Source organism: Cicer arietinum, chromosome 2 (assembly GCF_000331145.2).
Source record: "Cicer arietinum cultivar CDC Frontier isolate Library 1 chromosome 2, Cicar.CDCFrontier_v2.0, whole genome shotgun sequence".
Classification (NCBI taxonomy): Eukaryota; Viridiplantae; Streptophyta; class Magnoliopsida; order Fabales; family Fabaceae; genus Cicer; species Cicer arietinum.
Window position 1 is genome coordinate 5,879,427 of NC_021161.2, and position 22,842 is coordinate 5,902,268.

At 32.5% G+C, this 22,842-nt stretch overlaps 3 protein-coding genes across 4 annotated transcripts; 1 reads left to right on the forward strand and 2 right to left on the reverse strand.

The window, feature by feature from the left end:
• Positions 1 to 9,262: 9,262 nt before the first annotated feature.
• LOC101501960 (multiple C2 domain and transmembrane region protein 16) lies at positions 9,263 to 12,927 on the forward strand. Its single transcript, XM_004489626.4, has one exon. It carries the CDS (start codon positions 9,468 to 9,470, stop codon positions 12,534 to 12,536), a length of 3,069 nt encoding a protein of 1,022 aa, XP_004489683.1. The 5' UTR covers positions 9,263 to 9,467; the 3' UTR covers positions 12,537 to 12,927.
• Positions 12,928 to 13,811: 884 nt separating this feature from the next.
• On the reverse strand, positions 13,812 to 15,752 carry LOC140919298 (pre-mRNA-splicing factor ATP-dependent RNA helicase DEAH10-like). Its single transcript, XM_073365114.1, has 3 exons — positions 15,327 to 15,752; positions 14,834 to 15,036; positions 13,812 to 14,685 (listed from the first exon to the last, which is right to left on the reverse strand). Exons 1-2 carry the CDS (start codon positions 15,744 to 15,746, stop codon positions 15,004 to 15,006), a joined length of 453 nt encoding a protein of 150 aa, XP_073221215.1. The 5' UTR covers positions 15,747 to 15,752; the 3' UTR covers positions 13,812 to 14,685; positions 14,834 to 15,003.
• Positions 15,753 to 15,907: 155 nt separating this feature from the next.
• Positions 15,908 to 18,389, reverse strand: LOC101502607 (ubiquinone biosynthesis protein COQ4 homolog, mitochondrial-like). 2 transcript variants are annotated; one of them, XM_004489630.4, is made up of 3 exons: positions 18,066 to 18,389; positions 17,724 to 17,925; positions 15,908 to 16,598 (listed from the first exon to the last, which is right to left on the reverse strand). In XM_004489630.4, exons 2-3 carry the CDS (start codon positions 17,904 to 17,906, stop codon positions 16,107 to 16,109), a joined length of 675 nt encoding a protein of 224 aa, XP_004489687.1. In that variant the 5' UTR covers positions 17,907 to 17,925; positions 18,066 to 18,389; the 3' UTR covers positions 15,908 to 16,106. The 2 variants fall into 2 exon arrangements, with proteins under 2 accessions (XP_004489687.1, XP_027188011.1); XM_027332210.2 differs by having other exon boundaries at positions 18,047 to 18,383.
• Positions 18,390 to 22,842: the final 4,453 nt, after the last annotated feature.

A 22,842-nucleotide genomic window follows, 5' to 3' on the forward strand; every position in this document is an offset into this window, starting at 1 on the left:
GGGGGGGGGATGTCGTCTTAAAGACTTGCTACCTTATCCATTGTATATTGTCTTCTGTCCTTGATGGCAATATCTGTCATTTAGTTCTCTTTCCCCATACCCCTCTTCACTCACTACCTTCTCGTGTTTTTGGGTCCACGTGTTTTGTTCACAATTTATCTCCACGTGTTTTGTTAACTCGAACACTCAAGTGTGTCTTTCTTGAATATCATCGATCTTCTATCGTTGTTATTCTCCAGCACTACACTGATACGTTACATCAACTAATGTTACCTTTTTTGAGTCTGTATCATATTTTGAACCAACCCATATAGCTAATGAACCCCATTAGGACATTAATCATGAACCTCTTTAGGTAGTTATCCCTATTATGCCCCCTCTTATTCCTTTCAAACTTGTCGAGTTTGTCCCCCAAACTCTACGACCACTACAAACATATCATCATCGTCGCCCACCCTCTGTTGTGCATGTTCATGTTTCCATTACAGACTTTCCTCTGACACCACCACTGGACTCGGCTCTACCACCTGAGCATGACTTTTCCATTGCTCTTTGTAAGGATATTTGCACAACACGTAATTCATCTCCTCATTGTATTGATTTATGTTACCATCATCCTTCTCCCTTGCATTACATTTGCTTTTCTTCTTTGTCTTTGGTTTCTATTCCTAAATCTCCAGGTGAAGCATTATCCCACCCTGAGTGGAGGCAAGCAATGCTTGATGAGATGTGTGCACTACAAAGTAGTGGTACTTGGGAACTAGTCCTTTTACCTCATGGAAAGTTTGTAGTAGGTTGTCATTGGATTTATATGGTGAAGGTTGGCCCTGATGATAAGATTGATCGATTTAAGGCTCGTTTGGTGGTCAAGGGATATACTCATATTTTTGGATTGGATTACAACGATACCTTATCACTTGTTGCCAAAAAATGACATATGTCAAACAATTTTTCTCCATTGCAGCAATTTGACATTGATCTTTCCATCAAATTGACATTATAAATGCATTTTTGTACGTTGATCTCGAAGAGGAAGTTTGTATGAAGAAACCACTTGGAATTGTTGATCAGGGGGAGTTTTCCACCATGGTTTTTTTTTGCTACACATCTCCTTTATGGTCTTAAACAGTCTCCTAAAGCTTGATTTGTCAGATTCTACTTGATAATACAAAAGTTTGGTATGATTCATAGTGAAATCGATCACTCTGTATTTTATAGTCTCTTAGTCCAATGGTGCGTCTATCTTATTGTTTATGTGAATGAGATTTTCATAACTAATAGAGATCAGTAGGGAATACTCCAGTTGAAACAACACCTTTCAAATCAGTTTCAAACTAAAGACCATGATAAACTTCGTTATTTTTTGGGTATTGAGGTAGCCCAATCCAAGGATGGACTTGTAATTTCACAAAGTATGTTATGGATATTCTTGAAGAAACGGGTCTATTAAATGTCAAACCAGTTGGTACCACTATAGATCCAAATGTCAAACTCCTACATAGTCAAAAGGAGTCTCTATCAGATTCAGGAAGATATAAAAGATTGGTTGAAAAATTAAACTATCTCACAGTCACCCGTATTGGCATTTCCTTCGTTGTTAGTGTGGTAAGTCATTATTAAATTCTTCTTGGCAAGAACATATGGATGTTGTAATCCGAATTCTTAAAACATCAAAAGTGCACCTGGAAAATGTCTCATTTATGAAGATAAATGACATACTCAGATAGTTGGTTACTCAGATGTTGATTGTGCATGCTCACCCATTGATAGATGATCCACTTATGGGTATTGTGTACTTGTCGAAGGAAGTTTAATATTTTGGAAGAGTAAAAAACAAAATATTGTTACAAGATCCATCGCTGAGGCATAATACAGTGCCATGACACTAGTAAGATATGAGTTTATCTGGTTGAAACAGTTACTAAAAGAACTTAAATTTGAAGAGGACAACCTAACAACACTAATATGTGATAATCAAGTTGCATTACACATTGCCTCAAATCCTATTTTTCATGAGATGACCAAACATATTGTGATAGACTATCATTTTGTTAGAGAAAATATATAACCGGATGATATCATCACTAGCTTTGTCAATTCTAAATGATCAGTTGACAAATGTTCTTGCAAAGTTATTGTGAGATCTTAGAATTAGTTATATATGTAACAAGTTGAGTGTTTTTAATTTATATGCTCCAGCTTGATGGGGAATATTGAAAATAAAATATTAATATGTAAATAAATAGAAAGTTTGTAAGTATTCTTGTCATTATGTGTATTTGTTACTCAATGTCTATATAAAGAATTTTCGTTGTGTAGTTAAAATACACAGATTATTCAACATGTCTCTCAATATTCTCTTCTCATTCAACAGAATTGACTACAAAATAGGCTACACAATAAGAGAGAGATGCTAATTTATTTACAATGTAACAAATAATATTAAATAATTAACAAGTGAATATGATGCAAAGTAGGAGGGAAAGATAGGAGATAGTTGATAATTTATTTGCAATGTAACAAATAAAAGTAAATAAGTAACAAGTGAATATGCTCCAAGATAAGAGATAGAGTTGTTAAAATATTGTCCAAATATAACCGACAACTTTATTCAATCTCTATAGTATTTTTTATTTTTTTAATAATTTTAATGAATTTTATATTATTATTAATTAATAAAATAATATATTTTTACTAAAATGCTTTTTAGAAACAGAATACAAAGATAAATTTGATCCAATTTTTTTTAAAAAATAATAATGAAAATGAGCTAAGCCCCAATAAGCAAAAACAAAAGAAAAGCCTAAAAACCTCTGGCAAAAGAGACACCACTATTGTTAGCTAACATGACAAGGAGACAAAAGCATAAATTATAATCAACATTCTATTTAGATTAGTCATATGAATATCATACTTTGCAAAAAGCATCAATGAATTGATATAAGACAAGAGTAAGAATCAATAGGGATGTCTAACATAGGCTAACTTCAATCCCCTACAGATAGCCCATAATTCCACCATCGTATGGACCAACAACATGCATATGTTTGAAGGCCCATATAGGATAGGAATTGGTTTTAGACTCTACGTAACATTTATTTGTTTTGTTAGAAACTACTTCCCCAAAAAAATTGTAACTTGTAACAAGTTTTTATTGTTCTTACTTCTTAAGATTATTCCTCTAAACCAACCTTGGTTATAACGAACAATGACCATTAAACATTCACTCATTTGGCTATATATTTTAGGACGATACTAACAAATGTTTTAAATTTTTCTACATTTTATTATTTATATTGATTACAATTAACGAACGAAAATTGACTAATAAATTTTATTTTTTTATCTCTAATTTAGATCAATAATTATATATATTTTTTTAGAAGTGTAAGTTGTTGGATCATGAAGGGAGCATAATAGATCATTTATATTGGATAAAAAACAATCATATAAGTAAGTTGAACACCACATATTTAGCCAAAAACTAAATATATTGAATTTATAGATCATTTTATTTATATATTACTGAATATTTAATTTTTTAAGCAACATGAGACTTTTAACTTACTTACTAGACAACACAGGTAGTCTTCCGAGTAGACTATCCATGAAATATAGAAAATATTTTTCCGACATCAAATATTGGTATCAAACACAGTGTGATATATGGTTTATGGTTAATTTAATATGTTATCTCTATCTCTTTGTCCTTAAAATTTGATTACACACAATCTTAATGTATTTTATACGGTGTCTGATTTGTGCTCAAATAATCAACTCGCGAATTATATATATTATCTTGGTTCTTAATTATAAGCACCTATTGAGAAGAACAAAAATTATCTCTAAATACAAGCATCATTTCAAATTTTAAGTGCATTTATTTTTTTCAAATATAACCCCTTATTTATATTATTAATTTATTTTAGAAAATGAAAAGTTAAAATAAATACACTTGTATATAAATGATATTTTTAAGAACATCAAGATAAAAAATAGACTATCTTTTTTTAATATATGTAAAAAATGTAATTGATATGATTAAGGAAGGAGGAGGAGGTACTAACTTTTAGAATGAAAGATTTTTGTGAATCATTTATTAGATTTACTATTCTGTGTGAATGCTTCTGACTAGGGATGGGAATAGGCTAGGCCGTTCGACAGGGGCCTATGGCCTGGCCTACTTATGGCCTGGCCTGGCCTGGCCTATTTAATAAAAAGACCAGGCTCAGGTTATTTTTAAAGCCTATTTATTTAAATAGGTCAGGCTTAGGCTTATAAAGAAGCCTACTAGGCCTAACAGGCCGGCCTATATATATTTAATTATTTATTAATGTTATTTTTTATTATTATATTAATAATATTATTTCCTATTTTAAATTTTATTAATTAGACAATCACTCAATAGTCATTCCATATTCGATAGCCATTCCATATTTGGTAGTCGTTCCATATTCGGTAGCCATTCAATTAGTCAATAACTCAGTAGTCCTTCTATATTTGTCAATAACTCAGTAGTCCTTCTATATTTGTTTGAGAGGTAATAATTGGTACATTTGTTTCAAAAAAAAAAAATCTATTCTTTGAAACCAGGAATTATGTTTTAGGGTTTAAATGATGTTTGTTTCAGATTTTTTAAAAATTATTTTGTTAGAAAAATTATTTTTTGTTTAATATATATAGATATGTACATTGATATTGGTATGTGGAGAGCATTTAAATATTTTAATATGAATAAGGCTTTTAAATAGGCTTCCAGGCCAGGCCAGACTTTTAAAAAGGTCAGGCCAGGCCGAAAAAAAAGCCTATGATAGGCCGTAGGCCAGGCTTAGGCCTAAAAAATTAATCGTAGGCCAGGCTCAGGCCTTGCAAAGCCTGGCCTGGCCTATTCCCACCCCTACTTCTGACCTTAGTCTATTGTAGGATTGGTTAATGGTTATAGCTAAAGGTCTGTAGTTGCAGTTCCATTATATTATTTGTAATTAATGCAATTAATTCATCAATTGTTTTATTCAATTTTATCGAAAGCTTAACTAACTAGCAGCTCGATGATTTTTGGAGGTATTTTTCAAAAAAATTCTGAATCTTTAATAAATAAAATTAATTAATTTTAATTTATAATTATTTTAAAATATTATATTTTTATTAAATAAAATATTAAAAATTTAAATTATTTTACTTTTTCATCAAAATAAATAAATTACAAATAACATTTAAATATAATTTTAAATTAATACTAACCTCGTAAATGAAGAAAAAATATGAATGATAATAAAAGAATTAAGTATCCGTTTATAATTTTCTATTTTAGAAGTTTCGAATTGTTCGAAGGTTTCGAAAATTATGAAAATTGTTATTTCAAAACTTTAAATTTTTTTGAATATTTTGGAAAGAGAGTGAAAAAATAAAAAAGTTGAAGGTTTTATAAAAGACAAAATTATATTTTTACGTTGATTTAAAGAGTGACAGATTTAGACGTGAAAATTCTGATAGAATTTTCATAACAAACACATTTAAACTTTAATCATTTCAATCAAATTTTAAAAGGGTCAGTTTAAAACTGGAGATCTATTTTCTTCATTACACTTACTTTTATATTTTTGGTGTAAAAGTGTATTTTCAAATGGTAAATGAGCAGAAAAAAAGAAACACATTAAAAAATAAATATATGAAAGATCTAGGGGTAGTCCGAAAACCTAAAAATCAACATTTAATGTGTCATAAAACTAGGTAAGAAATATTGATTGGACCAGAAAATTTGATTTGGTCAAAGCTAACTAACACATATGTCAACACACCAAATCCAAAAAAAAAGAATTCTTCCCACTCCCACATATCTCTTAAGAGTCTACGTGTTGAAAACAAAACATATTTTTTGGGTCCTATTGATGTATATTTTAGTATTATAAAATAAATTTATTTTTTCTTCCAAATATATACTTGGAGTCGAGATTGTGGTATTTTAAAAATATTAAAAGACTTAAAAGTAGCTTTTTAAATCTAAAATTACAAACAACCGCAATTGAACCTATAAACACATTTGAGTGCATTCGGAATTTTGTTCCAAACTCGTCTCTTGTTCACTCTAACTTAGATGCACTCCATCTATACGCGGCTTGCAAATTACTCTCTATATTTCATCATAATTACCACGTTTACAAACCACTATTTATCCCAAAAATAATGTCATATTTTAGTTTTCAATATACTTTAATGATTTTGTTTTTGTTGTACGGTTTAATTAATATTATTTTATAATTTTTACAGTATTATTTTTTACTTTATATTTATAATAATTAAAATACGTCAATAATTAATCAAAATAAAAAATAGTGTTGGAAGCACTCAATCCAACATTCTCTTTCTAAAAAATAGCACTTATTTTCCAAAAAAAAAAGAAAAAAAAACTCATATGATGATACTTATTCAATTAAATTTATCTTATCAAAATAAAACATTAATTTAGTCTCTAAATTATCACTCTTTCTTTAGATTGATCTCTAAATTATTATAATTTATCAAAAGATTCATAAATTATTTATCAATTCAATTATTTAGTCCCTCCATCAATTTTATCATTTGAATGTCCGTCAATTGATTATTTTTTTTTTTATTGTTTAGTTCTTAAATCATAATTTTAAATTGCAGTTGTGATCATAATTGCATGTGTGTGGCTGTTTCAATATCTTCATCGCCACAACTAAAATTCTACACTTGTATCATATGATGTAATTTGTAATTTAAAATCCTACTTTTAACTATGGAAATAAAATCAATATAATCTATAAAGTATCATAACAAACAATTTAATTTATCAACTAAACAGGTAAATTAATAAATGCATGAAACCAATAAATTAACTAAACAAATACACCAACTATTCTCTTGATTATTTTTGTTGAGGTCAAGTCCATCTTCACTCCTTTTAGTAAATTTTAATAATTTAAAAACTAATGTTAAGAGTCATGGTTGAGTAAAAGAATGAGAGAAATAATTAAAGAGTAAAAAATTAAATGATTATTTTTAAGAGTTGTCTTTTATAATTAGAGTATGATGCACTTTTATATAGTGCTATTAATGTAACTAACCTAACAATTTACATTTAACCATAAGTAGTTTTAACTACCTCTAATAGTCCCCCACAAGTTGGAAGTATGTAAGAACATTTCCAACTTGGACAAAACAATATAAGAAAAAGAAAAATACAATGAAACTAATGAAAGAAAATTATAAGAAAAAAATACAAGTCGTAATCACTTCAGCTAAACAACAAAATTCACAAGGAAAGTGGTAGCGGCCGAGGTGCATAACTCTCATCGAAGTCTTCAACCTACTTTGGACTAACTTGAAAATCTTCCGGTGTTTCCACGACACTCACTCCAATATAGAATCAAGAATTTCAATCTTGGATCTTCAAATGTCAAATATGACCAACAAAGTTTAACCATACTAGGATGGAAGCACAAAGAGAATGAGAAATGTCTAATACCATAGGGTAAAAGAACAAAGAAAATTATATTTGCTTTACTACCATACGGTAGAAGCACAAAGAGAAAGTCAACAATGGCTAAAAATAATGAAATCATTATGAAATATATCACTAAAACATCTTCAATCTTAAATCTACAATCAAGTTGAAAAAGAATTAAGAATCACAAATTTAGATTTAAAATGAGAAAGAAAAGATAAAGAAAAGTTGAAAAAAGAATACAACGGAATAATTATTATTACTCTGATACCATGTTAAGAATCATGGTTGAGTAAAAGAATGAGAAAAATAATTAAAGAATAAAAAATGAAATGATTATTTTTAAGAGTTGTTTTTTACAATTAAAATATGATGCACTTTTATATAGTGCTATTAATATAACTAACTTAACAATTTATATTTAACCATAAGTAATTTTAACTACCTCTAATAACTAATTTGAAGAGAACGTAATAATTAAAAGACCAAACTAATCTTAACTCATTCACCCTTAAATAAAAAATAAAAATTCATTTACGACTAACCTCTTTATTACTCTTTTAGTTAACTTATTTATTTGAACCATCAAACTAATTTTACATCATTTGATTATTTTATTCATTTATTAGATAAATCAAGTGTGATTCAACACATTGAATCAATTAAATTATGATTGTCTTGCCGATTATATCTCCAATCCAACTTTTTTAAATCTTTGCTATAAATATCATATCACAAGAATTAAGGATCCTTTAGTCCCTAAAATTGTGTGAAAAGTTGTTGCTTGTGTCATATCTTCGTCAAAATAAAAATCATATACTATACAAAAGCTGTATCCAAATAAGAAAAAATAGGGTGGTGACACAAAAGTCAGTCTCCCTAAGAATAAAAGTGCTTCTTTTTCTGCCCCATCTCCCATTCCTTATTCACTTCCCAATGTTCATTAGAATCCTTTTATTTCAAGGACGGCCAAAAAGAAGAGGCTATGTTTGACAAAGAATCTTCCCTACTAAGAAAATTACGTATAAAAAGCAAAAGTAAAATAAAACAATTATTTCCTAATATGATAAAGTAAAAGAAAATAATTATGGTATTGGGCTGTCTAAAGGTGCTTGCGGATCAAGATAGGCAAGCACCCTTTAATGTCTTTTTCTTAGTCCTCTCATATGTCTTCCACTTCACAATATCATAATATTCTTGGCAATAATAACAATGTACAACTAATAATTCCAATGTGTTATTTTAATTCTATTTTAAAATAATATATATGATTTTAAAATTAAAGCTTGGTTTATATTTACAAAGTTTTTATTATTATTATTATTATTATTATTATTATTATTATCATATAATTAATATTTAATTCTTATCATAATTTTTCTCAATGAAACATAGTAAGTTAGGAGACAATTTTGGTCAAGTAATTTTTTTTGATATGTAAGTTTCAAAGGCTCCCTATTGTAATTAATAAAGAGGTAAAATTGTTTTAAATAGTATTTGGTTTGAAAAGCATAGTCTCATATTCTTTAAATTATTTCAGATTTTATTAAACTCAAACTATAGTTTCGAATTTAAGACATCAAGATATTTATGTTGAAATCCTAAATGTGTAAATAAAAATAAAAATTTATGAGTTTTAAATAAAAAAAATAAACCAACAAATTCAATTAAAGACTTAAAGCAATTAAAAAGGTGTCATTAAAAAAAAAATTGTGTTACCATTTAATTCCAAATTAGAACTCTAATTAAAGTGGTTTCATGCCCATAAATCCATTTTCTCACTTTTGTAAAAATGTATATATAAGTGGCTCTCCTTAACATTATGCATCCTTCTTTCTCCATCATTTCCAAAACCCCAGTCATATCAACGAAATCCCAAACTCACCATTTACCTTATGCATGAGATAACATACACACAACACCACAGTTTAAACGCACCGTTTCAACTTTCAAAACTCACATCGGTTAGAAGAGACAACATTTTTTCGAAATTACCAAAATGGGCACCATTCGAAAACTCATAGTAGAAGTAATAGACGCACAAAACCTTGCCCCCAAGGACGGTCACGGAACTTCAAGTCCTTACATCGTAGTTGACTTTTACGGTCAAAGAAGAAAAACCCGAACCGCGGTCCGAGACCTGAACCCGGTTTGGAACGAAACGCTGTCGTTTAACTTTGGCGAACATAATGAAATTTTCGGCGACGTTTTGGAACTCGACGTTTATCACGATCAGAAATACGGACCGACTCGGAGGGAAAACTCACTGGGTCGAGTTCGACTTGGTTCAACTCAGTTCGTTAGAAAAGGCGAAGAAGCTTTGATTTATTACGAGTTGAAGAAGAAAAATTTATTCAATATGGTTCAGGGTAAAGTTGGCTTGAAAATTTACTATGTTGATGAAGAAATTTCTCCGGCACCGGCGCCAGTGTCGGAAAATTTAACATCACCACCGGAGGAGAAGATAGAGGAAGCAAAGATCAACGACAAAGACGAAACTAAAACCTTGCCGGAGAAAGTGGAACTACCACCAGCACCGCCGTCGGAACCACTTCCGGCAGGTGAAAAGCCTAATGAAGAGTTACCGGAGAAAGAAAAAACCGAACCCCAACCACCACCACCATCACCAGAAGCTGAATCCGAACCTAAGGCCGAACCAGAATCTCAACCGCCAAAAGAAGGTGGTGATCCGGTGGATGCGTTACCACCAGAAGTATTTGAAATGGCAACTGCATCTATTTCGAGGTCAAATTCTGAAATAAGATTCAACGGTCCACAGCCGATAAGAAGATCTGCATCGATGGCTAGTTTTACATCAGAAGCTTCTGTTGATAGCATGTTGATCGAACGATCCTCGTTTGATCTCGTTGACAAGATGCATTACCTCTTCGTTCGCGTAGTTAAAGCGCGTTACTTGCCAACAAACGGTAATCCTATAGTGAAAATTGCAGTTTCCGGTGACCATGTTAGTTCCAAACCCGCACGCAAAACAACTCTATTCGAATGGAACCAAACATTCGCATTCTCCCGCGACGCACATGATTCTTCACCTATACTTGAAATCACGGTTTGGGACCCACAAATAGTTGCTGACGTGGACGGGCGAGATTTACTTGGTGGAGTTTGTTTTGACGTGAATGAGATCCCAGTGAGGGATCCACCAGATAGTCCTCTTGCACCACAATGGTATAGAATGGAAGGTGGTGGGGCCCAACATGGTGATTTAATGATTGCCACGTGGATTGGTACACAAGCTGACGATTCATTTTGTGACGCGTGGAAAAGTGATACTTACAATCACGTGAATTCAAAAGCCAAAGTCTATCAATCACCAAAGCTATGGTACCTTCGGGTAACTATTCTTGAAGCTCAAGATATAACACCGTCAACACCATTAAAAGAAGCATGGTTTCAATTTCAAGTCAAAGCACAATTTGGATTTCAGGTCTTAAAGTCCAAAACAGCCGTTACAAAAAACGGCGTCGTTTCATGGAACGAAGATCTTCTCTTTGTAGCAGCAGAGCCAATAACCGTAAGTGACTATATTGTTTTTAGTTTGGAAAACCGGCAACCGAAAGCACCGGTAACAATGGGTGTTGTGAGAATACCATTAACATCAGTTGAGAGAAGAGTTGATGACCGGAACATCGGGTCACGTTGGTTCACATTCGAAGATCCAAATAATGAAAAGAAAAACGGTTACAAAGGGAGGGTTCACTTACGGTTATGCTTTGATGGAGGGTATCACGTGATGGATGAAGCAGCTCACGTGAGCAGTGATTACCGGCCAACAGCAAGACAACTTTGGAAACCACCGGTTGGAACTATCGAACTTGGCATCATTGGTTGCAAGAATTTGATACCGATGAAAACGATAAACGGTAAAAGCTCCACCGATTGTTACTGTGTTGCGAAGTACGGTAGCAAATGGGTACGAACAAGAACCGTTTCAGATAATTTGGAACCAAAGTGGAATGAACAATACACGTGGAAGGTTTTCGATCCTTCTACCGTTTTAACAATTGGAGTTTTCGATAGTTTTTCAGTTTTTGAATTCGAAACTAACGAATCAACGAGACCTGATTTTCGTATAGGTAAAGTACGAATACGTATATCTACACTTCAAACGGGTCGTGTGTATAAAAATACGTATCCACTATTGCTACTTACTCATGTTGGTTTAAAAAAGATGGGGGAGATTGAGATAGCAATAAGATTCGTTCGGACAGTTCAACGGTTGGATTTTCTCCACGTGTACTCACAACCGATGTTGCCGTTGATGCATCATATAAAACCATTGGGTGTGATTCACCAAGAGATGTTGCGAAATACGGCGGTGAAAATGGTGGCGGGACATCTTTTGAGATCGGAACCACCGTTGAGGAAAGAAGTTGTGTTTTATATGCTCGATGCTGATTCACAAAATTTTAGTGTTAGGAAGGTGCGTGCGAATTGGTATAGGATAATTAATGTGGTTGCGGGTTTGATTGAGATTGTGAGGTGGATAGAAGATACACGTGGATGGAGGAATCCAACGGCCACAATTCTTGTTCACGCTTTACTTGTAATGTTGGTTTGGTTTCCTGATTTGATTGTCCCGACGTTGGCTTTTTATGTGTTTGCTATTGGCGCGTGGAACTATAGGTTTCGTGCGCGTGATCCTCTTCCGCATTTTGATTCGAAGATTTCACTTGCTGACGTGGTAGATATGGAGGAGTTGGATGAGGAGTTTGATATGGTGCCGAGCACTCGATCTAATGAAGTGGTGCGTGCGAGGTATGATAAGCTGCGCACGCTCGGGGCGCGAGTGCAAACTGTGTTGGGGGACTTGGCAACGCAAGGGGAGCGTGTGCAGGCATTGGTGACGTGGCGTGATCCATGTGCCACTGGGATATTTATTTTTTTGTGTTTGATTGTGGCCATGATATTGTATTTGGTACCTTCGAAGATGGTGGCTATGGCTTGTGGATTCTATTATCTTCGCCATCCTATCTTTCGTGATCGATTACCGTCACTGGGGTTGAATTTTTTTAGAAGACTCCCTTCATTATCTGATCGGATTATGTAATTTTATTTTTATTTTGGAAGAGTAAGAAATTAATTCGATGTGAGAGAATTTGATAGTCATATAATATAGTTTATATAGATGTACCATATTGTGTGGAAAAGTAACATAAATTGAGTGAGCTGCTTACATATTTCTCTATTTTATATCGATAATTCTTTAGTTTTGTTAAACTTTGATGGATTGGTTGTTGCATTGAAGAGTAATAGATATGAAGTTGTCTACCAATTATTTGAAGCTGGTTAGATTGATCTTTGAGAGTGGAATTGTCAGCGCATCTTGTGGTTGTAATGTCCACACCCTTGGAAGGATACTTCAATAGCCATTTGTAAGTGGCTATTACCCTTATATTAATAGTCTCTTTATAATGCAGAATTCCGTTTGTGTTGTATTACTTGTAAGGTGAACAACATCATCAATTTTGGAATTGGTGTGTATGATGTGTGGCATTTATTGTCTATAACTTATTCAAGTTTATGATAAAATGATGCATGCTAGGATTTGAGAGATTAACTTACATAAACACTGGAGAGTCGATTTGGTGAGACAGTGAAGATAGCATTGAAGTTGATACATGCATCTTAAATGTGTTATTTTATTTTTTGATTTGGTGTATCTTTGAGATAATGACTATTGAGCATGAGAAATTTAATTTTTCTCATATATTTTTCCATTGGGTTGGGTGTGTTGTAATTTGAGTAATTGTATCTGTGATTGATGTTAATTTTATCCTAGTTTATACTAAATTGTTTGATTGAGGTCAAACAAAAGATTAAGTTTGGATTGTGATAATTCTTCGTCACATAGATATTTTTATTGTTTTCAATTTTTATTTATATTTATTTTAAATTGTTTGTTAATTTTGAGAATTATTTAATATAATTTATTGCTTTTTAGATATTGAATTTAGGATTTTTTTTATCAATATATCCTCTTTTTTGAAAAAAAAAATTAATAAAAATGCTCCAAATTGGAAAATCAAAATATTCTACTCTTTGACACCAATAGAAGGTCGCATCTCTGAGATGTTTAAGAACATTTTTTTTTTCAGTAGGTGGTCGTATTATGCATCCAGCTACTTCCATTTATTTATTAATTTTTTTTTCATTTTAACTTTTGAAAGTTTGTTAATTTAATTAATAAAAAATAATTAAAATATTTAAAAAATTAAATTAAATAAAACAAATTTAAAAATAAAAAACAAATTTAAAAATAAAATACATCAAACTTACTACAGTTGACTAAAACAAATTTAGTAATGTGCCAAAACAAATAACGTCAGCAACACAATTTTATTTTATTTTATTATATTTAAAAATCAAATAAAATACATGTTTTTTAGGAAAACCAAAGATATCCAACTATCCATTACCTAACTGAACTTGAAATGACAAAGGAAGTCGTCCTCAGTTAAACTGAACCAAACTTACTTCATTTTCATTACATTAACTAAATTAACTCAACCAATAATTGCAGCAACAATTGAACATCAAACACCAAACAGACTGAAACATAATCCAGCACCATACCTTCTTTGCAAAGCCTGGGACTTGGATGTAGGTACTACAATCAAAGATTCCATGCCATTCCCAGGGTCATAGGAACGTGCTTTTACAAGTCCAGGAATTAAATAGGTGACGAGTGATTACAATCTAAGACGAGTGATTACCTGATATGATAAAAATATTAGAGTTACTTAAAATACACATAAGCTCACACTACAGGCTTGATTGGTGTTATTGTTATAAGCTCAAATTAAATAGGTGAGCCTCAAGTGTGGAAAATACTATGGTCCTAGCAGACACTGTTTTTGCAGGTACTTGAACAAGGGTGCTGTATCCACCACAGCATATACTGGCCAGGGGTGTATATTGTTATCAATTCAAGAACCATTCTTTTGAAATTTTCATTTTTCGTATCTTTCTCTCTAATTCTGATACCAGGTTTAACAAAAGATGATCATTATACAAGTCATATGTGTCCAAGAGAACTTCCGATGATGAAACTTGCATATCAAGGAATAAGCAATATCAAAGCATGATCATATCTTCTAAACACGCTGAGACCCTAAATGAGGCAACCAGGAACCAGCAATTACTTCAAATTAACATGATCAGATGAAACAGAGTGCTTCAAGAGAATGAATAAAAACCTAGATGGAAATGTCAACTCATTAAAGTTTAAAATTAAAAAAAATTACGAAAGCTAAGTTAAATTTATTTTCCTGTTTTTTCTATCGAATTCTACGCAGAAGTCGTTCAATAATTGAACACAAGATAAAATGCTTAGCTACAGGATACCTTGCGTAATTCAGATGGAGCTGGTGCAAAGGCTTGCATTTGCTGCTCAGATGGAAGAGCTGCAAATATAGGCACAACTAGAAGCTTCCGACTTCCTTCAGGTATCTTTGTAAGACGCTCATTGATAAGCCTTTCAACAGCTTCAATATCTTCTTGCCCATTAAGAAATACTAATATATCACCGGGGCCTCCCCTAAATGAACCTATAACATAAAAAACATATGACTTAAAGTAACAATGATATCAACTTTTTCTCAGACATCACTACAGTGTTATCATATATATATATATAAGCAGAGATATGCCTGAATGACTGATGTAATGCGCAAACATGAATGAAAAATAAGATATGCACGAGGAATGAAGCAATATATCATTGCATACATGGAACCACTGTTCACAGACTGATATGCATTAGGATATAAAGATCTCATAAAATAAAATAAATTTCAAACCACACTAGTAAATTAAATGGACTGATTAAACCAATTACCTGGAAAATCGTTATCAAGGCAGCATCTAGATAGTCTGTTTCTGCATGGCGAGTATAAAATATATCTACCGGGAACTGTCTCCCTTGGATGTGAACAGCTTTAGCACCACCAAAGTACTCAGAAAAAGTGCAGGCATCAAGACTTGCAGACATGATAATTACCTTCAACGGAGAACTCTTATCGTGGTGGTCTTTCTTAAGAAAACTGTCATTGTGACCATTGTCTTTATCCAACGACATGAAACCATTCACAATTAAGAAGAGTGAGGCATACATGTATCTCAGGGAGGACTGGGAGTACGTGAAGTAACAAAGAGGCATACGCGTATCCAAAGAAATGTATATGATGCACAGATACACAAATGGTCTCCGAATTGCCGCTCCAAAAAAGAGATGGACCGAGGGTAATTCGGAGGCCATTTGTGTATTTGTGCATCATATACATTTCTTTGGATTATATATCTTCCTATGGACATCCAAACAAAATTACCCATCCTCTCATTAGCCGGTCATATAGAAAATTCATTGGTTACAATTATATTGGTTGAACACTATAGCAAAGAAGGATTATAAAACTTAACTTGTGTTTGAAAGTATATTTAATTGATCATGATATACAAGTCATTGATAAAATCCAACCTATACAAATCTCACTGACTAAATATCAGAGACAACTGTTACACTGGATATTATTAAGAAAAAAATTGATTGAATTATTCTACCATACGACTATTACCCAGAAAATTAACAATACAACTCATCAGCTTCAAAAGCATTTAGTCAAGGAACAGGAGGAACCGGAACAATTCCCAGTTTTCTGCGAACATCTTCCAAATCTTCATGAAAATGCTGCTCATAATATACACACATGAGATCAGTGCACTGCGTGCCAGCACGAACAGCCCAGGGAAAGTAGTGCTGATAAAACAATTTTCTCTGTTTTTCGCTGAATCTTGTTGTGCCCCCTATGACAGACATCATGCACATAGGAAGATACATCTGTCGAAACTCAATTACCTTCAGTGCCGACTCCCCAATCAAGTTAGTAGGAAGGTCAAAAAGAGTATGCCAGAAATCATGGACTTCACGAGCTCGCATGGCAACATAGGCCAGCTCATCTGTATCCATGAACCTCACAGGAGGTCGATCATCTGGCGAAAAGTTCCTGGATCCCATAAATCTAGCATAGGCGGCACCAAATGTATTTTCTGGCAGGTCCCAAGCATGTCCTACATTTGCAAATATAACACGAGGGCGCTCCAACAGTACTGCCTGTCAAACAAGATTTTTGAAGTTATAACCCTTCAATCTGAAGATGCCTTAATTTAATGTAAAAAGTTTAAACGTGTCCAAAGTGCATTAACTGCATGTTGGTTGGCATAAGATAGAAGTGTGCATATGTAAGTCAGAAATTACAAAATAATATAAATATAATATAACTTGTCTAGTCACTATAGAACTTCGAGAGCAATCCCAAAAAACGACAAAAACTTCATCCCTAACGATCATAAAAACAACAGAAGATGTTTATGTTGGGAAGACATCTCCTGAGCTCTATAAACAGGTAAAACTACGGTCACTCAGTATCAATTTATAGTTTCAAACTGATCTGAACAAAAAACAACAGAACAAGAGGAATAAAAAATGAGGCTGTCATACAACAACACGCTATTACACAAAAAATACATAATTCACATCAAACTGTAGTCCCACATCTTGATAAAACAGATATTCATCAATGCAATTTCCACATCTTTCCCAATACATGTATTCAAGAAACGAAGCAATAATCATCCTTGGATGCGGTCTAGAGTTTTGAAATTCGACTAATTGGTGACGACACATAATATTCCCAAAGGAACCAAGACTGTCTAAAATTCCTTTCTCATGTCGGCATTGTCTTCTGAGTAGTCGCGGAATGTTTCACATTCACAATTACAACACATTGTTACTGACTTACTGCCTAGAATCCCCCTTTCATCACAACAATAGTGGGTTATTATTTGGAGATTAAGTGACCTTTGTAAATCAATTTTATACAGACATCCAATGAGAACTCATTATTTTTCCACCTCATATTATTACTTTTAATATTTAGTTACAAGATTGGCCTGACAATTGACATATCAAAATAGTGACTTCTCATTGGATGTAAGTGTAAAGTTGGTTTACATACACAATGCATCACCTTTAAACTCCATTATTTGCAACTCTAAACTTTTTGTTGCCCCAAAACAAAAAACATTATTGTTAATAAATAACCAATTCCAAAGGGCTTTCAACATTTAACATCATCAACAAGAAGAGGATAGTTTCACATATTGAGCAAGGAGAACAAACATGTCTATCGAACATGAAGAAAAAAACGATAACCATGAAGAAAAAGTGCTGACTGACCCTCCCTTCAGGGGAAGTTTTCATCCTTTGAAGAACTCTTTCAAAAGCAGGCTTTCCAGTTGTTTCACCAAGAGCAGCTATCAAATCAGCTCTTCGAGGATCTAAAAGCGCCCCAACTGCCGAACCCAATGCCACGGCCGCCTGCTGCCATGTCTTCAGCTTGATTCTACCGCCTCCCACCATTACAACTACCTTGTCAAATCTAAAATATACAATCATAATATTATCATTCATTCAATTAATCCATTTTGATTTTTATTATGATTAGGTTAAGAAAAAACAGGATAGAATAGGATTTAAGAGGAAACGAGAGCAGTAGGGACCTTGTACAATGGATCTTACACAAAATATTGTGCGGAGTGGAAAATATTGTTATGAGGTGTTTCTTTCTGAGTTGAAAGAGGAAGAAGAAAGTGAGTGATCGAGAGAGAGGGTTTGTAATAGTCTATTTAACAGTGTCTTTGTTACGACTCCAGCACTATTGGTGCATATACTATCGGAAGCGGCGGAGGAATGAACGGTGAGACGAAGGGATAGTTCGGTGAAGCGGTGGTGATGATGACGGAGACGGAGGTGCTTTGGACTCTGTAAAATTGTGGACAACCGTGGGAGGGAGGAGGGCGAATAGGTTAGGAATAAATAAATTTAGTTAAATTTATCAATTAGTATTTAATTAATTTTTTTTTTAAAGTAATGAATAGTTACATTATATTAATGGTTTCTATTTTTTTAAAAGGAATGAGTAATGAATAATTTCAGCTTAAAACACTTGTTATAACTTTAACTTTTTATTTTTATAAACTAAAATTTAGATGACTCTTTGCATATTGAATAAAGTTATACTATTTGATAGTTTGTGTGATGCATCCTTCCACCAAATTTACGGAGAACGTTTGCGTTGTCTTGCCAAAATTCACGACATGCAAATTGTAGCTCTCACTTTTCATGTATAGTTAAAACATTGAAAATATTATTTGGAAATCTTGGTTTTGTTCTTCGATTGTGGTTTTATGAACATCCACAAATTGTCGAGATCTTATCAGCTGAAACCGAATAAGTATGACAATTGTTAACATTACGTCAAATGCACTTGAAATTTGATAATATTAGCTAGCTTTTGAAAAATAGATCAGGAATTCAAGAAGTATTATGTCACATTATATTATGAATCACATAGTTCAAAGTTCAAAATAATTTTAGAAACTAGAATAGTGATAAATCATGCACCGTAAAGCAATTATATGAGCTGTAACAATAATTTTAATCAAGTGAGATTTCATTTTCCTAAACAGAGACTAAACAAATCTAATTACAAAAATGCAGATATCTGAAAATTGTATATTTTGAACAATTTAGTGCAAATTTAAACAACTTCACATATTGAGAAAAATGTATATTTAAACAACTTCACAATTCTATTTGAACAATTTATAAACCATATATCAATTATTTTGTTTGTTAGTAGTTTTATTGAACAAGTGAACGAAGATGGTGAAGTATAATAAAGAATATTATTTTGTTGTTATTGAGATTTTGGTTTATAACTTTTTATATTATGTATTTACTGTGTTAACGAGAAAAATACTAGGAATGACCAACATAGTCTAATTTATGTTACAAAACTAAGAATGTTTTGGGAAAACCGTTAGAAACCAAGAACGTTCTTGGTACTGAAAGTTTGTGTAATTCAAGTTAAAATACTAAGTAAATGTAATAGCTAACTAACTCATCTCTTAATTAGTTAGTTAGATAGTTAGAGGGCAGTTAGAATGATTATGAATAAACTATGTATAAATAGCACACACAATTCATTCAATAAATAAGTCTTATAACTCATATACTATTTACTTTTCTATTTTCTTGCACTTGAAGTAATAAAATTGAAAGCTAACAATTGGTATCTAGAGCAAAGTTTCGATCCTAGAATGTTAAACACAAGTGAAGTGTGAGGATCAAATACAAGTGAAGTGAGGATGAGTTCAAGTGCAAACAATAAAAAAAAAATTCAGCCCACATACCACATTTTGATGGAAATGATTGGGATAGATGAAGTGTGCAAATTCACACATTGCTTGGATTTCAAGAAGTGTTAGAAATCATAGAAAAATGTTTTGAAGATATGAAAGTCAATCCAGCAGAGGAGCAGCTGTTGACTTTTAAAGGAAACAAGAAGAAAGATTGCAAGGTCACCTTCATTCTTCATCAATGCCTTGACACAACCAACTTTTACAAAATTTCTGATGCAAAAAGTGCAAAAGAAGCATGTGACATTCTTGAGAAGTCTTATTCTAGAAGAACTAAGGTCAACAAAGTGAAGTTGCAAACCTTACAGAGACAGTTTGAATTGTTGCAGATGAAGGAGCAAGAGAATGTATCAGATATGATTTCAAGCTTGAGGAGTATCACTAATCAAATGGTTGGTTACGGGGAGAAGCATACTGAACATAAACTATGTGAAAATATATTGAGATATTTGCATCACAGGTTCATTACATTATGTATGCCATTGAGGAGTCCAAAGACATTGCCACATTGAGTCTTAAAGAGCTGCAGAGAATTTTAGAAGCAAAAGAGTTGAGAATGGAGAAAATGAACATAATGAAACCTAGTGACCAGGCGTTGGCAGCACAAGTGTACAAGAAGGGATACTAGAAAAAGAAGTGAAAGAAGAATAAATTCAAGAAATCTGAGGACAAGTCTGAGTCTTCATTGAAGGAGGAAAATGCAAGTGGTAACTCAAAGGAAAATCAAAGACCTTTGATAAGAAGAATGTTCAATGTTACAATTGTGAGAAATTTTAACATTTTGTTGATGAATGTTGGGCTGGAAAAGAAGGAAAACAAAAGAAAGAAGAAGATGAAGCATGTGTTGCTCAAGAAGATGACTTAAATTAGAAACAATCTTGTTAATGGCTACCACAAACGAAGAACATTCTTCGTCCCAATTCTGATTTGTTGATAATGGTTGTTCTAATCATATGACAAGTCATAAAGAATGGCCGGTGGATGTTGATAAGAAGAAGCAAAATTAGGTTTGCTGATGATAGAACCTTGAAAGCTGAGGGAGCTGGCAACATGGTGATCAATAGCCGAAATGGCAAGACAATAGTGATTGAAAATGTGTTGTAAGTACCAAGAATGAAAAGCAATTTATTAAGCATTGAACAGTTGATTCAGAAAGGGTTTCAGGTGATCATGAAGGATGATGCTTTAAAGATGTATGATGGGTAAAAAAGGATGATACTAAAGGCTCCTCTTTCGAAGAACATAACCTTTGTTATCAACATACATGCTGCATATATTCAATGTTTGAAGGTAGTAAGTTCCATTGACGAAAATTAATTGTGACATTCAAGATTTGACCATCTCAACTTCAGAAGCTTGCAACATCCTAAACATAGACTATGGCCCATAATATATCGGGCACACTACATATTGATTTTTTTTCTCTATCTAAAGAGGGTCTAAGATATAAATAGTTCAAGTTGAGGAAGAATCACAAGTCAATAGCTACTCGTCGTGCGTTTCTCTTTTCTATGTGTTTCACAATTAATACGCATCGAGAGACTACAGTCAATGAATTCATCGATCTATATATTCCTAATATCTTTGATAAATCAACATGTTGTAGATCATCATTTATATGTATGCTCAAATTTTATTTGACTTTCACCCTAAAGTATGGTGATTATAGTTTTATTAATTTTTATGTTCAACATGTCTTGCATGATTAATTATTAAATAATTGCAACATTTTTTTGTTGTATTTCATTATCCATGGATTATTTAAGGTATATTTGATATGACACAAGATCTCTCTCATATTTAATTATATAAAACATGCTCTATTGTATTAAACATTTCATATAATCTTATTATAAAAAAAAATGATATTTCATATAAATAATGAAAACTAAATATAATTTTTTTTATCCATAGAAAAGATGATAAATATTATTTTAGATACTTCAAATCGATCTTAAATCCTTAAATAATTTATATTCATATATTCTTAATATCTTTGATAAAAACATGTTTATAAATAATAATTTATATACATGGTCATAATTTTTTTAAATTATTTTAAATACTTCAAATCGAGATCTTAAACCCTTAAATATCAGTGCATGCGTAATTATTTTAAACTAGAGCATGCATGTATTTGATACGTACAATATTTTCTTTATTGTAAAATTATTTCCACATTATATAATACACAATTTGTTTCGCTAAACTCATTATATCCTTCTTCCTTTATGTTATTGGAAGAAGATTCTATCAACTAAAAAAATAAGCATGGTTCGAATATTCTATGTAGAGGTTGTGGATGCAAAGGATGTTATTCCCAAAGACAGTAGAGGCACTTCTAGTCTCCACGTGGAACTTACTCTCAAGGATGGTAAGAAATTATCAACGAAGAAAACCGAGGTTCGCAATACGAACCCGGTTTGGAACCAAACGTTGTCGTTTAGCATGAAAAATGTAGCCGACACGTTGAAACTTTATAGTAATGATATAAAGACAAAAAGACAACTCACACTTGGCCTAACTCAAATTAAGTTAGATAAATTTGTACCAATAGGTAAAGAGACTTTGAAATATTACAAATTGAAGAAAAATGGTTGGTTCAATTCGGTTAGTGGCGCGATTGGTGTGAAACTCTACTACGAAGATGTGGGGGTGGGGATAGGGGTGCAAAAAGAAAAAATGGAATTTAAACATCTAGAAGAAAATGAGGATCCAGTAGCGATGCCATGGATAAAAGATACACGTGGATGGCAAAATCCAAAGGTTACTATTTTTGTCCACGTGTTGCTTGTTATCAATGTGTGGTTTCCTCATTTGGTAGTTCCATTAGTAGGTTTATGTGTTTTGTCTAGTGACACGTGGAGCAATAGGATTCATTTGCGTTACCGTGGACGAGCAATGGTAAAACGGTGTCGGGATTTGCGTGTGGTTGGGATTTTGGTTTTCTTTTGTTTGGTTGGAGTGTTGACGTTAATTTTGGTTCCTTTTAAAATTGTGGTTATGGTTTGTGGATTCTATTATCTTCGTCACCCTGTGTTGCGTAGATGGTGTGATCGGTGTGTTACCTTTGTCACTAGTTTAGTTGATCGGAA

What these genes read in the sequence shown, in the direction of transcription:
- LOC101501960 (XM_004489626.4), top strand. Translation starts at nt 9,468, where the DNA reads ATGGGCACCATTCGAAAACTCATAGTAGAAGTAATAGACGCACAAAAC.
- LOC101502607 (XM_004489630.4), bottom strand. Translation starts at nt 17,906, where the DNA reads ATGGTGGGAGGCGGTAGAATCAAGCTGAAGACATGGCAGCAGGCGGCC. An exon ending in AAACTTCCCCTGAAGGGAGG is followed by an intron (nt 16,599 to 17,723) that starts GTCAGTCAGCAC and finishes CTTGTTTGACAG; the next exon opens with GCAGTACTGTTGGAGCGCCC.
- LOC140919298 (XM_073365114.1), bottom strand. Translation starts at nt 15,746, where the DNA reads ATGGCCTCCGAATTACCCTCGGTCCATCTCTTTTTTGGAGCGGCAATT. An exon ending in CCTTGATAACGATTTTCCAG is followed by an intron (nt 15,037 to 15,326) that starts GTAATTGGTTTA and finishes TTTATGTTATAG; the next exon opens with GTTCATTTAGGGGAGGCCCC.